The sequence below is a fragment of the Acanthaster planci genome, linkage group LG10, assembly GCF_054643075.1.
Source record: "Acanthaster planci isolate LZ-2023a linkage group LG10, COTS_SCS, whole genome shotgun sequence".
In the NCBI taxonomy this organism is placed as follows: domain Eukaryota; kingdom Metazoa; phylum Echinodermata; class Asteroidea; order Valvatida; family Acanthasteridae; genus Acanthaster; species Acanthaster planci.
In genome coordinates, this window is record NC_141786.1 from 15,508,858 (window position 1) to 15,524,566 (window position 15,709).

The following is a 15,709-nucleotide window of genomic DNA, read 5'->3' on the forward strand; positions in this document are numbered from 1 at the left end:
TTATACTTCAGTCTTTTAAATACAACTGAAAAAAGCTTCAAAAAGATCGGTCTAATATGTTTGTTTGTAAATGATTGCAGTCAAGATGATTACAAGACTTGTAGCAGTAACAGGGTGAAAAACAATGCGAAGGGAATGTTCTTGCTGCAGTTCAGCTGCAGCAGCTGCAGCTTGTGACATGATTTCAGACTTGAGGTCTTGTTGGGTCTAATTTTGTAACCGTTTCACTGAAACACTGTCCCAAATAGAATTTTTTTCCCTCCTTCACATCATGACAGTGTGGATTTTAAGTCACCCACAAATTAACATGTAGGCCTAGACCTCTTTATATGTAATGCCAATGTAGTAGGAAATTAGGAAACCATCTCTCTGAGATCTTGACATTTACAGGCAGCTGAGATGTGGGGAGCTTAAGCAAGGTACCAACTACCAAATAGTCGCACACATTATAACGCACCTCTTGTAGGTTCTATGTCCTGGTTATGTAGGGATCACAAATATTGGGTAGTGAATGAAATTGTCATCAGTGAGAATGAGACGCACTCCAAGACATTGTACGTGGGTGAATTCCAGGGTGTAGTTCCCGCTTGGGCACTGCACTCAAAACCTTGGACTGGTTACAGTACCTTTGCATGGTGAGAATTGTTCACTGTTCATTAAATCCCAAACTGAATCTGAGGAAACTAAAACTCTTCTGTTAATTGTTAAAATTGCTTGTTGAATTGTATATGAGTATAAGAGTACTCACAGGTGTACCAAATTATGCCTCTACAACTATACTCGTAGGAAATAAAAGGCTATTGTAACGTAATTTGATCCACTGGCATCACTGAAGAATACAACAAATACCCTGCTGGCATTATGAAACAGATGCTTGAAAGGTACCTATTAAATATGCGCACATGCATACAGCACATGGTAAACTGGAACGCCCTTTTGAAATTATGCATGGTAGTGGACATGTTAAGTTCTAGAAAATCCCAAATTTATCATCAGGGTTTTTTACAGATAAATTGATGTACATGTAGAACACAAAGAGTTGGGCTTTGTAAAGGATGCCAGCAAACAAATCATTGGTTGCTGTATGAACTGACATATCATGGATATTTGCTGCACCGCGAACAGTGGTATCAGCATACAAAGTCTATGGATGATGCATGCCTTTGTGGTACAACCACCAAAATGTACCACTTGTCATTATTTCATGGACATTTTATTGTCCTCCAATCTCACCCCTGAAATTGGCATTTTTCATCTTGCAGCTGCCCCTACTTCCCCAAGCATCACCGTGACCATCCCACCCTCCCAGACCAGCAACTGCGTGCCCTTCAACAGCTCCATCTGTCGGGGTCTGCCCTACCAGCAAGCTCTCTTCCCTACCTCCTTTGCCCAGGATGCAGCGGGTGCCGAGCTGGTTGCCTCGGCCATGTCTGCGGAGCTGGCTGACTGCGGCGAATCACCCAAGGTGAGCCATTCAACTCGTTAGTCGCTGTACCACCATGAAACCATGACTTTGGAAAGGGAAGGATGCTTGTCCCCAACCCGTATTTAAAATGGCAGGGGAGTAAAATGTGTGAGAATAAAAAAAGGAGGAAAAGAGACGAAAATTGCTAATTTGATTGAAATAAATTTGCTTGCAAATTGACCCAAGGAATTGACCCCATTTTCACAGGTAACATGTTTTCATGTGCTGAGTGTTTTGTGTTCTCCTGAGGAAAAGAAATCTCTGTCCCCCTCAGACATACCAGTGATGCCCATGCCTTAACTTAGCGGCATTCTGCTTACTGTATTACCTTGAACCACCGATATCTACACAGTCTTCTTTGTTAAAAAAACAATTTAATAAAATGCAACCAATGTACTGAAAGGTGAAGAAACCTGATGTGCACTCAGCCAATGTGCAGTGTAACTTTATCGCAACCTCCCCTGGTTTTCATGGGTCAACTTTAGACTCCCAAATTCACAATGCCCCTAAAAGCACTACTTTTAAAGTATCTTCATTGAAACCTCCTTATGGGTGGGTCCATGAATCAACTGTTAGACTCCCAAGTTTACAAAGCCCCTAATAGCAATGATTGTAAATTATTTTCATCGGCACCCCACAAAGAAGTCTATAAATCAACCTTGGAATCCAAGTTTACAGTAGCCCTAAAAGCACTGGCTTTATGTACAGTATCTTCATTTTGATCTGCCCAGATTGACATGGATCAACTTTAAACTCCAATTTTACAGCATCCCCTTAAAATACTCTTTACATATACTACTCAAAAAGTTAAGGGCCACTTTTTTCTTAACTTGGGATTTTTTTCCAAGCAATGATTAGGGTCTAGTTCTTTCATTTTGTTTATCTAGATGGTTAAAATGATTGAAGTGTGTTTGAGGTCATTCAGGACAGTTGTATTGGGGTATTTTCAGCGACAAAATATCTCATATAAAAAGTATACACAAAATGTAAAATGGTTCTAAGTTTTTTTGAGTAGTGTATATCTTCATGGCAACCTTCCTAGGTGGGTCCGGGGATCAATATTTGACACTAATTTGAGAATGCCCTGAAGAGCACTATATTCACTGCGACTGCCCCCTCCCCCTGCAGGTCGTCCTCTGCTACCTCTTCTTCCAGCCCTGTGAGGGCGGGCCCGAGCCCCCCGACCGCCTCTGCCGAGAGATCTGCCAGGCTGTCCAGCACGAGTGCAAGGCCTACATGCGGGAGGTGCTGACTTACCTGGCCGACCAGGCCGAGCAGTTCCTGGGGGTGTGCGGGACACTGCCCTTGGAGGAGACCCAGCCTAGCTGCATCAAGAGCCTGAAGAAACAGCCGCCCACACTGTCAAGTGAGTTACAGTGAAAACATACAAGGAGACATGAAATACAATTTGTATGACCTGACTACATGTATAGAAGCTGTCTTGCAGCGTTACTCTCACTTTCCAACTCCTTAGAGGCAGTAAAAGGGAGATGCATGAACCTGTTGCTTTGTTTGCAAATGACTTTCCATATTCATGAGCTTAAGTGATGTCATCTGAAGTAGAACAGTAGCGGCTCCATTGCTATGTGTACAACTGTATGTCACACTTTTCCACATTTCTTGGAGTAAGTTCACGTTGTACTCGTTTATAATGTTAAGTAGCTTGTTTGGACAATAATAGAGGCCAAATACAGCGCCCTCTTAACCCTGATGAAAAGGTTTTCTGAGGATGGATAAACGCCCACCCTTGTGTCACTTTCAATTTCGTGGAGAGAAGTATTTAGATTTTGCTTGTATTGTAACACATGGTAATGTGTATGAAAACAAGTTGAGCTTGGCATGGACATGCATTCACATTGTGACGGAGCCTCTTCAGTATCAGCAGTTGCACTTTTCCTTCTAATTACAGAGTTGCTCTGCCCTCACTACAGTCTCATTTTTTTATTAAAATGCTACCACATTTGTGACCTTGTACATCGTAATCAGGAATAAGTCGTGGAGGCCATATTATGTAAAGTGGGGATGTGGGTAAATGTTGAAAACATTGATGTCGCAGTTTCTGTATATTTTGGAAGTTTATGTATGAAAGGTTACCATCAACACACCTGTAATATGTACCATCTGAAAGCTTATCAAATTCTCTTTTTGACCATGTTCATTCTTTGAAGTCGTACTTAATCATGACAATGTTGATTCATTTTAGAAATTCCTCAAAGTGTCGTGGAAGAGCCGGTGCTTTTTTATCAGTTTTTTTCCTCATCACTGTCCGTTCGTATTTAGTAGCTTGATTCCCTTTTGATTGGTCTTATAGTGAATTGTTTTCATTTGCTGCAGAGTGTGATGGTATGTGCGAGAATGGAGGAACCTGCCTCAATGACAAGTGCGTCTGTGAGCCAGACTTCACAGGAGAAATGTGCGAATACCCAGGTGGGAACAATGTCACATTTTGTCAATAAACATGATTCACAGTGCATTTCATCACCAGGGCCCCACTCTGTGGCACTGCTTACTGCTAAGCACATTTTTGTGCTAACCAAAATTGTGCTTAGCGGTAAGCATATTTCATGGTGAACGATTCATGATTACTATGCTTAACACAGAAATAGCATGCATTAGCATGGAAATGTCCATGAAATACTCAGAGCTTCTGTTGACGTAAAATTGTGTGAAAAGCAGTGCCTTGCAATCGGGCGCAGTCATTAGCCTTAAAGAGGCCACCTTTCCAGATTCACAATTAATGTCTTTAATAGCGCAATTTATTGTTCATCCAATCTTCTGTTTTTAGGTATCTGTTGATTGCTATGTGCAGTTTCCAATCAGGTGCTGGACTTGCATGCCGTCCAGGGTGAATGAGGAATTTTTTGGTGTTAGCCGGGAGAAATTAACACCACACTAATCATAAGACACATTGGCACAGAACAGACTTTTATGAGGATCAACACGACTGAATCAGTTATGTTAGATGTCCTTGAACACATTGTCCTTTTTTGTGTGCAGTGGGCACCCCGCCGGAGTACGATGTGGTCATCACGCCTATACCCCCTGGATACCCAGAGGTCACCAGCAACTTGACCGTCATGTGTGAGGTCATCAACAGCAATATCCTGGCCTTCCCAATTTGGTTTGGGCCTGACAACCAGAACATCCCTCAAAAACAGCCAGGTCAATTTGAAAATTTAATCCATAATTTTTTTTCCTTTTTTTTGTCTTTACATTGTCTTTGTGTGAAATTTATCAGACTCCAAGTCTTTTGCACTGGTCTTGTTGTTGGCTTTTTTACTGATTCAAAGCAAAGTTTCCTGCTGTTGAGTGCTTCATTTTTGGCCAGTAGTACGAAAATCACTCCAAAAAGAGTGCATTAACTATCATGATTGACCTTCGCTTCAATATAACTTTGAACCCTTAAAGTAGGAAAAAGTGAGATGTGACTTCACTCTCATTTTGTTGTAACAGGTCACATTTATTTATTAAGTCCATTTTAACTATAAGGTATAACTTTGTTCAAGTGGAGGATTATTTACTAATTTAAAATTTCCTAATTTCCTCAAATCTTTTTCAACCAGGTGACAGCAACCAACGAATCTACATTGACCCGCATTCGCCCACAGCGTCCAAACTCATAATCCTGGGAGTGCATCCCTCGGATCAGGGCACCTACAGGTGCATTGTGGGCCAGCAGTCAGTACCCCACACTGTGATTCTGAAATGTAAGTTTTTGGTGTCCTTGAGCTATTTATATGTGTGATCCCATGCAAAATGAGCCACAATTTGCCAGACCACTTTGGAGTCACAAGCCTTGAAATTAATGTTGAACAATTAAAAATTAATTTGAAATTTTTTTTCACACTGTTATGTCCTTTTTCATCAGGATGCCAAAATGAATAAGCATCAAAATGAAAAGACTGCTCTTCTAAGGAAAAGATTACTCTTCTTATAAAAAGTCAATAAGTAAGCACACTCTCTGTAGACCTATTGTCTAGGGAGCAGCACTTGCTTTAAGTTTGCTCATGTTACACGTGAAAGATGGTCATATGTGTACTCAGCAAAACAAATATCACTTATTTTCAGTTTAGGATAGTATAAAGATTTAAGACATCTTAACCCTCCTATGCTGAAGTCACTCTTTGGGTCACTTGGTAAACACCTCAAAGAAGCACAGCTGTGTCGTGTTGTGCACTGCACCAACATGCAAGAGAGTCACCTTGGGCACTTGCGCACATTTGTGCTGTAAAACCAAAGGAGGGTTAATAGTTGATTTCAGCTCCCTGAGGTATTGAAAGTTGACGGAGCTTCTGAAGCAAATCTTAATTTGACTAGCCGCCCGAAATGTACTTTGCTGTATTTGGTTTAAGAAAACCTCAGACATTTAATTGCCATTGAAATTTCAGGAGCAAGGAAAACATAGCATGTAGTGTAGCCTAGGTAATGTTTATCTCAATTCCTCTCGTGTCTCAAGTGCACTAGTGTTTCAATTCCACTCATGCCTCTGTTCTACTGTGTCTCAATACCACTTGTGACTCAATTCCACTCATGCCACTGTTCCACTGTGTCTCAATTCACTTGTGTCTCAATGCCACTTGTGACTCAATTCCACTCATGTCTCTTTTCCACCTGTGTCTCAATTCAGTTGTGTCTCAATGCCACTTGTGACTCAATTCCACTCGTGACTCAATGCCACTCATGCCTCTGTTCCACTGTGTCTCAATTTATTCATGTCTCAATGCCACTTGTGTCTCAATTTCACTCATATCTCAATTTCACTCACGTCTCATTTCCACTTGTGTCTCAATTCCGTTCTTGTCTCAGAGCTATTCATGTCTCGATTCCATGTGGGTCACAGTGCCACTTCTGTCTCAGTTCCATTCCTATCTCAATTCCACTCATGTTGAGACATGAGTGGAATTGAGATACTGAACTGTTCATGGGGAAGTGGTTCCTGGGACTGTTGTTTTGGAACTTGCATGTGATGATGAATGGACCAGTGTGATCTTGGCTCTCAATCATGAATACGTGTAAGGTATGGGAGTAGATGTCAGCTCCTCTTCACATCGGAAGTTGACAACCTACACTCTACCATCAAACTGTGCTATATCTGTAAAATATTCTCTCCTGTAGTCCCGGACTGCTACAGCCAACCCTGCTTGAATGGCGGAGTGTGCATCCAAGGCAAATGCCAGTGTCCCTACGGTTTTACTGGGTTGAGCTGTGAAAACAGTAAGTAAAACATAACCTTGTAAAGCACTCAGGACTGATAAGTGGACAGCCATGCCATCTGAAGAAAATCAGTGCATGCATTGATGAAGTTTCAGCTCTGTTTTATAAACATTTGAATTTGGTATGATATATGGATTGGGGCAGTTGATAATGAGCATTTGTTCCATGTGACCAGATTCTACATTTAATAATGCAAGACAGCCCTGTGCTGATGCCCAGGTTTAACCAATCAGCCTTTTTGTACTATCTTACCTTTGGTTGGAAAACATGAGTCATTTGTGTAGTCAGGTTGCAGTTTAAGTCAAGGAGATTTGTTGGTTGTTTTCTTGCATTGTACTCGTAAGACTTTCTTTATTATCAAAGATCATTTTCTGGCTTGTAAATTCTGAAGTTATTTTGAAGGATGTAGAAGAGCAAGAGTTAAGTGATGAAATCAACTTTTGGAAATTGATTTCTTTGTTGTTTTCTTTTTTTTTTGCAAAAGGTAATGTGAGATACATCATCAGCATTACACCAGAGACAATCGACTTCCCAGTGACGGGCTCTAATTTGACCTTCCTCTGTGAGGTCACCGGCCTGTATCCTAGCAACCCCATCTGGCTGAATGCCAATGGCAGAAACATCGGCGGCAAAACTGGAGGTATAAAACCTAATACAAGTCTTGTGAATTCCTGGTCACATTTCACAGGAAATTCAAAAAAGGACTGGGAAATGAACCCGAACTCTAAAGAGAACTCACTTTGGTTAACCTTGAAAGAAAGCTGGGAGGAAGCCCCCTCAACAGCTTTTTCCAATATCATCACAGTGCATTTTTTCACGTGCCCAGCCTTTAAAAGATTTGAAAATGTGGTCATTTTGACACCACTTTCGTGAATGTGAAACATGCCGTTCTTGTGCAGCACCCCCTTTTCCGATACAGGTCAGCCAGAAATGTATGCTGTCTACTGCAGTGTTAAATACAATTCATTGTCCTGATAAAGAGTGTCTTTACATGCCTACCAAGTCAAAAACAAAATTGGCATGGGAGAGTGGAGTTCTGTTCCCCCATTGATCACTATGCACAATGCAATGCATGGAATGTGATACGGATCATGCCACATGATTTTTTTTAGTATGCACTGTTGCTGTAGATCTACCAATGAGAATCATGAATTCGGGTTCTAATGATGGAAAAGATTGATGTTTGTCTCACTTTCAAGTGGCCTTCTTGTTTGAGTGATATCATCCACTGAGAGATCAGCCCATAAATGTTATTTTTTACTGCTTCCAGGGGGTAGCAATCGTGTCTTCGTTCAGGAGACATCCCCCACTGAGACGGTGCTGAATATCTTCAACCTCCAGCCACAGGACTCTGGCGTGTATGTGTGTGTTGTTGAAAAGCAATACACTTACGTCAACATCACTGTCCGATGTGAGTAACTGTTGAGAAGTAATGTCAGAATGATTAAGCTAGTTCCTTAGAATAGGATGCTAACCTATATGAGAGCTGGAATAATGCGTTGGTATGCTAACAGTTAGGCAGTCTTAACTCTTTTACGAACATTTGCCCAGGAAAAGCAGCACAGCTATAGCAATAAAACTGCACAATGTGAGTAACTATTTTGAGACACAATTGGTATTACCGTTGTGGGTCTGAGTCAGAGTTACACTTCCACCTGTGAGAACAAAGGAGAAAATCAGCATCTTTCATTTCAGTTTAGACTGATTAGCCTGGTTGGGCATCAGTGTCTGTAGGGGCATGGCTTGATGGGTATGTCAAGGCTCGATAGATAAAAAGTTATACTTTCTATTTGTCATGATCAAAAGAAATTGGCTACAAGTGAGTTTCGAACCTCCAACTGGTCTGATCACGTTCAAGCTTCAACAGCTTAGTTTTAAGCTCAGTGGAATTTAGCCTTTATTGACAGTGCACATCTGTCCTTGTGGCAAGTATAGCAACTACATGAGCATTATAGGATGAAGAAATTTGACAGCTTACAAATTCACTTGTTTCATTTTTAACTGAATTCTCAATTTTGACTGTATAACCATGAAACTTTGCTCTTGTGATACATCTTTGAATCAATCTGCATAATTTCTTAGCCACCATTTTTCTTCACGGTCCTGTATTTAATGTCTAGTTCCTGAACTTGCGTGCCCTCTTCCGTGTCTCAATGGAGGTTACTGTGTCTTTGGGGAATGTCAGTGCCCGCCAGACTATGAAGGCCAACAATGTCAATCCCTTGGTAAGCAGAACTTGGGTAACTTCCACTATTCTCACCATTTTGCAGCAGTGTGTATCTTTGTGATTTCTGATTCTTAATCATGTTACCGGCACAATGCATTTCCCTTCAGGCCCAAAATAAAGTAGTTGTGTGCCTGGTTACATAACCAAACTAGTAAAATCACAAGGGACCTCCAACGAAGGGAAAAAACAGAAACTTTTTGGTTCTGACCAAGAACCTAATTTTAAAGTCGACGTACATTATTCTTATTTGTACCCACAAACCTATACTGCTTTTTCAAACCATAATTACCATCATAACATCAGACTAAAGGCAAATGTGAAAAAAAAACTATCCGCCTAACCTCTTAATTTTCTGAATGCAACAAGAGACAGATCATTTTGTAAGATCTCCAAAGCCCTGATCAGATACCTTGTAGACCATTCACAGTTTGCTACAGTAATCTTCGCCCAGTGTGCTTTCTGTTCTGTAGCGAACAGTTTTGCTAAACACTGTCATTTTCTTTGTAGTACTCTTATGCTATACTGACTTCTATTGCTGACTTTGTCGTTTGCCATTCCTTTTGGACCAGTTCCACCGTCATTCAGCCTAATCATTACCCCAGCTCCCAATCAGACGCCGGTCGTAGGGGGCAATCTGGTTTTCCTCTGTGAGATGACTCGCAGAAGTAACACCAGCTCACCCTTCTGGGTGGCACCGGATGGCCGGGTGGTCACATCTCGAAACTCTGGTGAGCACGCCTGAATCCAAGCCTAAATGCAAGCCAAAATCTTCAACATAAGCCTGTCTATCAAAATTCAACACCCCCAAACACCCAGAAATACAACACTTGAAACCCAACACCCTACACACAACACCTCAAGCAGCCAGCATGCAAAACTTAACACCCCAAACACCCAATACCCATGAGCCCAACTCCAACAATCAAGACACCCAATAAGTCAGAAACTAGACACGCAAAACACCAAGGACGCAAAAGAACAAAAACTCCAAAACCCCAAACACCCAACACCTATACCTAAACACCCTCGACCCCAACAATCAACATGCTGAACACCCAAACACTCAAAACTAAAATCTCAAACTTTAACGATTCACATTATAACACATTGCTCCAATATGCCCTTCTACGAAGCTGCAGACGATTTGGAAACTCATGTTATTATTTGTGACGGTATCAAACTACCTCGCCCCTTGCCATTTTGCAGAGAGAGGAGATGGGATCCACGTTGTATTTCTGGGCAGGACTGCAGTCCGATTGGTCATCACGAACTTGAGGGAGAGGGACGAGGGGATCTACAGCTGCATTGCTGGCCCCATTGAAGCCACCGTCAACATCACCGTCTTTGGTATGTGCATGTTCGAACCAGTGTTGTAGGTCTCGAGACCATCTCAAGACCTTTTTTTGTGGTCTCAGTCTCGCCCTGTCAAAGTCTTGGTCTTGGGACTGCTGGTCTCGGTCTCGAAAGCACCAGTCTCAGATGCCATAGTCTCAGGTGTTCCCCTCGAGACCATAACAGAATGCGCATCTAGCTACCACACATGCACACGGTTGCAAAAGGCAAAATTACCTCCGCTCGAGTCAAATCTTCAACCACTAATATGAATACAACACAGTAATGTTCAGACTTTTTGCAATAAACAATGAAATCAATGCTGGAATGAAGACTAGTCAATGCAGCATGATGCAACCTTGTCCCAAGTTGTTACACTATTTCCAATCCAGAGTAGCCATGCTGCTTGACACCATGGAGATGAGGTTGTGGGTAATGGAATTCGCACACTAGACTGGTTCCTATTCCCTACGTAGTCTCCTGCTGAACGTAAGGCCAGGACAGGAACCAGTCTGTGTGTGTGCGCATGTGAAAGTGCTTTCATTCCGTCTTGTATGTGGTACGTGTTATTTTAGTAGTTTTGTTGCGGTACATCTTTTTTGGATATTTGTTTTTCAGTACTTTGCTTACAAAAACAGTCTAAGGATATTTGTTTTAATGTTCACATCATATCATTTGGGACACTCGGGTTGAAAATGACCAGACCATGGTAAAAGTAGAGCAGTATCATTGATAAAAGAACCGAGACATTCTTTAACAAATATTTGACCTATTTGTGCATGTGAGGTTATGCTAATGTTTTCATTTTATTTCTTTTGTACTTAATTGTACTGCCATATGTTTATCCCTATTTACCTTTTGGGAAAGACTAAATATTGGTTTATGGTTGATCTCGGTCTCGGATGTCGTGGTCACTGTCTCGACCTGCAAAAATCTTGGTCTCAAAGTCTTGGTCTTGAAGGAGTAGGTCTCGGTCTCGGTCTTGGTCTCGGTCTCGTACGCCTCGGTCTCGGTCTTGGTCTTGGACGCCAAGGTCTCCGATACAACACTGGTTCGAACACACAATAGACCTTCATCATTGATAGATCCATTGACAATCGTAATACAACTTCACATATTGTTAAAAGGGAACAGATTTTTTTACCCTTCCAGCCTCAAGGTGTTTATAAAATGGATAACTTTGGCTTAGTCTTTGGTTTCACTGGTTCTAGTTGGCATGGTCACAGTCTCCTCAAATGATGGAGCCAGCAAAGACTAAGCCAGAGCCACTCATTTTGTAAACGCCTTCAGTTTGGTTACATTGGTTTGAACAGTAGAAAAGCAAGATAGCTATATTCTGCTAGAGGTCTATAGCATGATCTGTACCCAGGTATTGAGCTCTTGTGAGTGCTGTGGTAAGAATCATTTCATGAGGTGACACGGTGAGTTCACATGGGCTGTTTGAGGCAAAAATTGGTAGCACATTGTAGCAAACTCACCAGTTACTTACTGTGCCCCTGTATTGTATCTGTAGAGCCACAGTGTGAGCGTCCTTGTTTGTACGGCAGTGCTTGCATCCGGGGCTCATGTCTGTGCCCTTACGGATTGGAGGGAGAGGCCTGTGAGATCCAAGGTAGCGTATAAACTGTTAACTTTTGATCTCGATTCTAAATGAAGATTTTATAGATTCCAAAATGTGTTTAAGGCCCTTTTGGTGTTTTGTCGAATCCCACCCTCTGTCTACTGTCTGCCAAAAGTTGGTTTCAATGCATTCCCTGCAAAAATTCAATTTTCCTAAAGCAAGAAAAAAATTACTTGAATATTCCAACAATTTTTTACACAGGATTTTTAACATTAAGAAAAAAAGTAATGTAATTCCCCCCACCCCATGATTTTAGGGACCATGTTAAAAGTTTGTAATGTATGCCAAATCTGTTAATCTTTGACTTTGGCTGAGTTTGTATTAAAAGTTTATCCAGTAGTTCTTTTATTCCCTCACCATGGACAACTGGGTCATATGTAAATGCCCTGCAAAATATTGTTATTTTTTTTTTAAGCAAATTAACAACTCATCCGTGCCCTTTTATTCCACAGTTCCCGGAACAGAGTGTGACCTGCCCTGTGCCAATGATGGGCTCTGCGTTAACAACCAGTGCTTCTGCAAGGAGGGCTACCTGGGTGAACTCTGCCAGATATTTGGTTAGTCAGACGAAGTAGATTTAGGTTCAGGTTTCGTAGTGCATGTTGTGTACAAGTTTTGAGAGTGAGATTAGCTCATCATGGTCATGCCGAATATCATCATTAAAGGTTGTGATGTCAGGAAGTTTTCTTCGCCCTCACTTTTTTTCTACAAGTGAGAACTTCTTAAAAGACAGCGAGCCAGTCTGGTATTTTGAAAAGGCAAGGTCATTCGAGCACAAACTCACATACGGGTTGGTGTAGGGCTGTGTTGATAGGACAGACCTGGTATACAGGTATTGCTCTTTCCGAATGACCTCCGATGTGCTTCATTCGAGGCTTGGGCAGTTGGACTACCGAAATGGCTCATTCCTTCAAAATGCTTATGTCGGAGTGTTCTGAATTGAGTGAGAGGCAAGGGAAAGTGTATACAGGTGTGGGAAAATGGGAAAATGTTCTATTATGATTTGCTTGATTGTTTACAAATTGGACCAATAGAGGGCACCCGTCAACTTACTGTTAATGTTAATTACCAAAAGGTAGCCAGCGGCATATGCAAATGGATCTAAAAATACAACTTGTATCCATGCAGCCGAGGGATATATCTACAAAGACTTAAATTTTTGGCTTGTGAAGACAACTTGGAAAAAAAGTAGTTTTAGCAAGGGGAGGAAGAAGAAGTGGTTTGTAACATCGTCGTCAACTCTTAGCCAAGCCGCCTGGTGCAGCACTGGTTGCCTCCTCCCCGCAGCTACAGGGATCATTGTTGATGTGATTCTAAGTAAATCCGAAGAACTCAAGAAATCTGAAGCTACTGGACCCCTACTTCTCTGGTGTTTTCCTCTGATGTTTTATTTGTCACAAGTGAAACCCTTTTGTCATGTCTGAGCTGAGCACGCAGCAGCGCAACCCCAAGCATACTACACAGGATTGACCAAACCAAACTGAAGGCTTGCCCATATAAATGATTTAATGAAAAGAAATCACAGGATAAAGAAGTAAAAGCTTTTTTTTGTTCACAGTGGGTGGCACTTTCAACATCACCGTGGTAACCATCGATGACCTGGTGCCAGTTTCCAGTGGTGATGTGCAGATTGTGTGTGCTGTGGAGGGAGATGGGGTATTTCCCCCGCCCATGTGGATCAACCCAAGAGGCTTCACCATCGCACCTATCGGAGAGGGTAAGCATATCATAACCAACACTGATTGATTAGGATTTATCGACTTAAAAAGAAATTCCCACCTGTTCATGTGGACACCACCCAGTTTGAATTTCGAATTAAATTTCATGACACTGAAATGGTATACAGAGGTTCAACAGCATAGTGCCAATACTTAGTACTGAATGAATTTGGATCTTTTTTGCCTGTGTGGTGATCTCATATGTTGTGAATTTAACTTGCAGGCAGTTCCCAACACATGAATGTGGAGATGCCACAGCCTGGAACGACATTGCTGAACATCAATGACATTACCACGGAGGATGAGGGAACATACACCTGCATTGTTGGGGAGTATATCAATACATACATCTTCAGAATTGGTGGTACGGAATGAATTATATCTCCTTAACTCTAACCTCACTGAAAGCTACAAAATACTACCTAGGAGTAAATTGTAGCATACAGTGCTGTGGCGTACATGTATATGAGTACATGACCATATTATTCTTTGAAATTATAAAATACAATACAGTGCTGTGACACCATGAATACATGACCTTATTGTTCTCTGTACTTGTAACAATGGAAGTTCCCTTGCAAGAAGTAATTTGTAGCGCTAGCTCCTTCAGACTCAGACTACAACATTGTATATTGTAGTACTGAGTCTTGTACCCCAGATGATGTGCCAGGGCATTAGGGTTAAAATGTCAGTTGATTTATGTGCAAGGTCAACACCACAGCATGTTGAAATGTTACTGTGTAATTTTCTGTGAAGTAAGACCTTCTAACAGCTTGAAGCAGAAGATAAAATCAAAGAATTTCGTTTGTAACCCAGACGGAAAGGAAGTAAATTTAAGTCCTGAAGTTTTAATGTGTTCCTTGTTGATTTAAAATGTTTTTCATCGGAGTTCAAAGCGTGCATCTAATGAACCATTTGTACTCCTTATGCAGTGTTCAAACATTATGACCGCTGAAGGACTCGGAGATAATGTGGTCAATACATTAAACCTTTCAGGTGTAAACGTATTGATACTCGAATCAACAAACTCAAGAACGTTAAAGGCAGAATCTGCTCTATACAGTGACACAACGTGAATCTTGCGCACAATTGTATCTTGAAAGCGATGCCATGAATACAAACACTAAGTATGAGTGACAGCATACCCCCCCCGCAACCTGACAAGTCAGGTCAAAAAATGTTCACAGCAAAAGCAAATCAAGCTACTTTGGCATTTTCGAACCTGCAATGTCTGATGTATTGTTATTTCCCATGTATACTTTGCGGAAGTAATGCCCAAACTAATTCTGATGCCCTGAAGTTTAAACACAGCCTATCAGTATCAAATTTTTAAGTCAGGTTTAGAAGCAGGCATGTAAATTTTCCTTGGATCAGCTCAGCTGATTTCCTTGTTCTTCACATCACAGTCTGGAAATTGAAAAACACTCTACAAAGTTATAAAGATTGGTATTTCGTTGTTTTTTGTCAAAGTCCTAGTTGCATGCCTTAAGACCTCCTGTGGATTTCGTTTCTTCATTTCGACCCCACAGTCTCTGACCAGTGCGATTACCCATGCGCCAATGGAGGCACTTGTGTGGAAGGCCTCTGTCTGTGTCCTCTGGGTTACCTGGGAAGGTTCTGTGAGGTCTACATACCAGGTATGGTTAATGCATGGATAGATTAAAGGAACTGTGTAACGGAAAATGTTGAGAAAATCCTCTTGGAGTTGTATCACACTACCAGCACCCTTACTATGTCTGAAAAGCATTGCTACTTTTGATTCTGATGAAACACTTAAAAGATACAATATTTGTCGGTTGTGACACTGCCTTGCCTAACTACGGGGCGCACAGTGCTCGCTGAGTATCGCTGAGCAGTTTTTGCACAGAACGCTGTTGATTTCAAAAACATTTGTCATTGATGGATTCTTTCTCAGTGGCTGAGTGCAAGCTGCCTTGCCAGAATGGTGGTGTGTGTCGCAACGGGATATGCTACTGCCCAATAGGCTACACCGAACCGTCATGCAATGTCAAAGGTAGGGTAAACCTGTCTTGGCAACAAATCTCATCAGTCTCGTGTGGTCATGTTTTCAGATGATATGGAAACAATAAGAATATCAAAGGAATTATGAGGCGCACAGTATCTTGCAGTAT

General features: G+C 41.5%; 1 protein-coding gene across 4 annotated transcripts in view; it reads left to right on the plus strand.

Annotated features, from left to right (window-relative positions):
• Positions 1-15,709, plus strand: part of LOC110982993 (uncharacterized) — a 279,431-nt gene that overhangs the window by 107,455 nt on the left and 156,267 nt on the right. For all 4 annotated transcript variants that reach the window (XM_087142717.1, XM_087142720.1, XM_087142719.1 and 1 more), the window contains exons 55-71: positions 1,263-1,465; positions 2,594-2,831; positions 3,800-3,892; positions 4,463-4,627; positions 5,029-5,172; positions 6,581-6,679; positions 7,164-7,319; positions 7,950-8,090; positions 8,800-8,904; positions 9,476-9,634; positions 10,113-10,253; positions 11,752-11,850; positions 12,312-12,416; positions 13,418-13,576; positions 13,801-13,941; positions 15,107-15,214; positions 15,493-15,591. In XM_087142717.1, the coding sequence (XP_086998843.1) occupies positions 1,263-1,465; positions 2,594-2,831; positions 3,800-3,892; positions 4,463-4,627; positions 5,029-5,172; positions 6,581-6,679; positions 7,164-7,319; positions 7,950-8,090; positions 8,800-8,904; positions 9,476-9,634; positions 10,113-10,253; positions 11,752-11,850; positions 12,312-12,416; positions 13,418-13,576; positions 13,801-13,941; positions 15,107-15,214; positions 15,493-15,591 (2,355 nt within the window). The remainder of the gene's footprint in view (positions 1-1,262; positions 1,466-2,593; positions 2,832-3,799; positions 3,893-4,462; positions 4,628-5,028; positions 5,173-6,580; positions 6,680-7,163; positions 7,320-7,949; positions 8,091-8,799; positions 8,905-9,475; positions 9,635-10,112; positions 10,254-11,751; positions 11,851-12,311; positions 12,417-13,417; positions 13,577-13,800; positions 13,942-15,106; positions 15,215-15,492; positions 15,592-15,709) is intronic.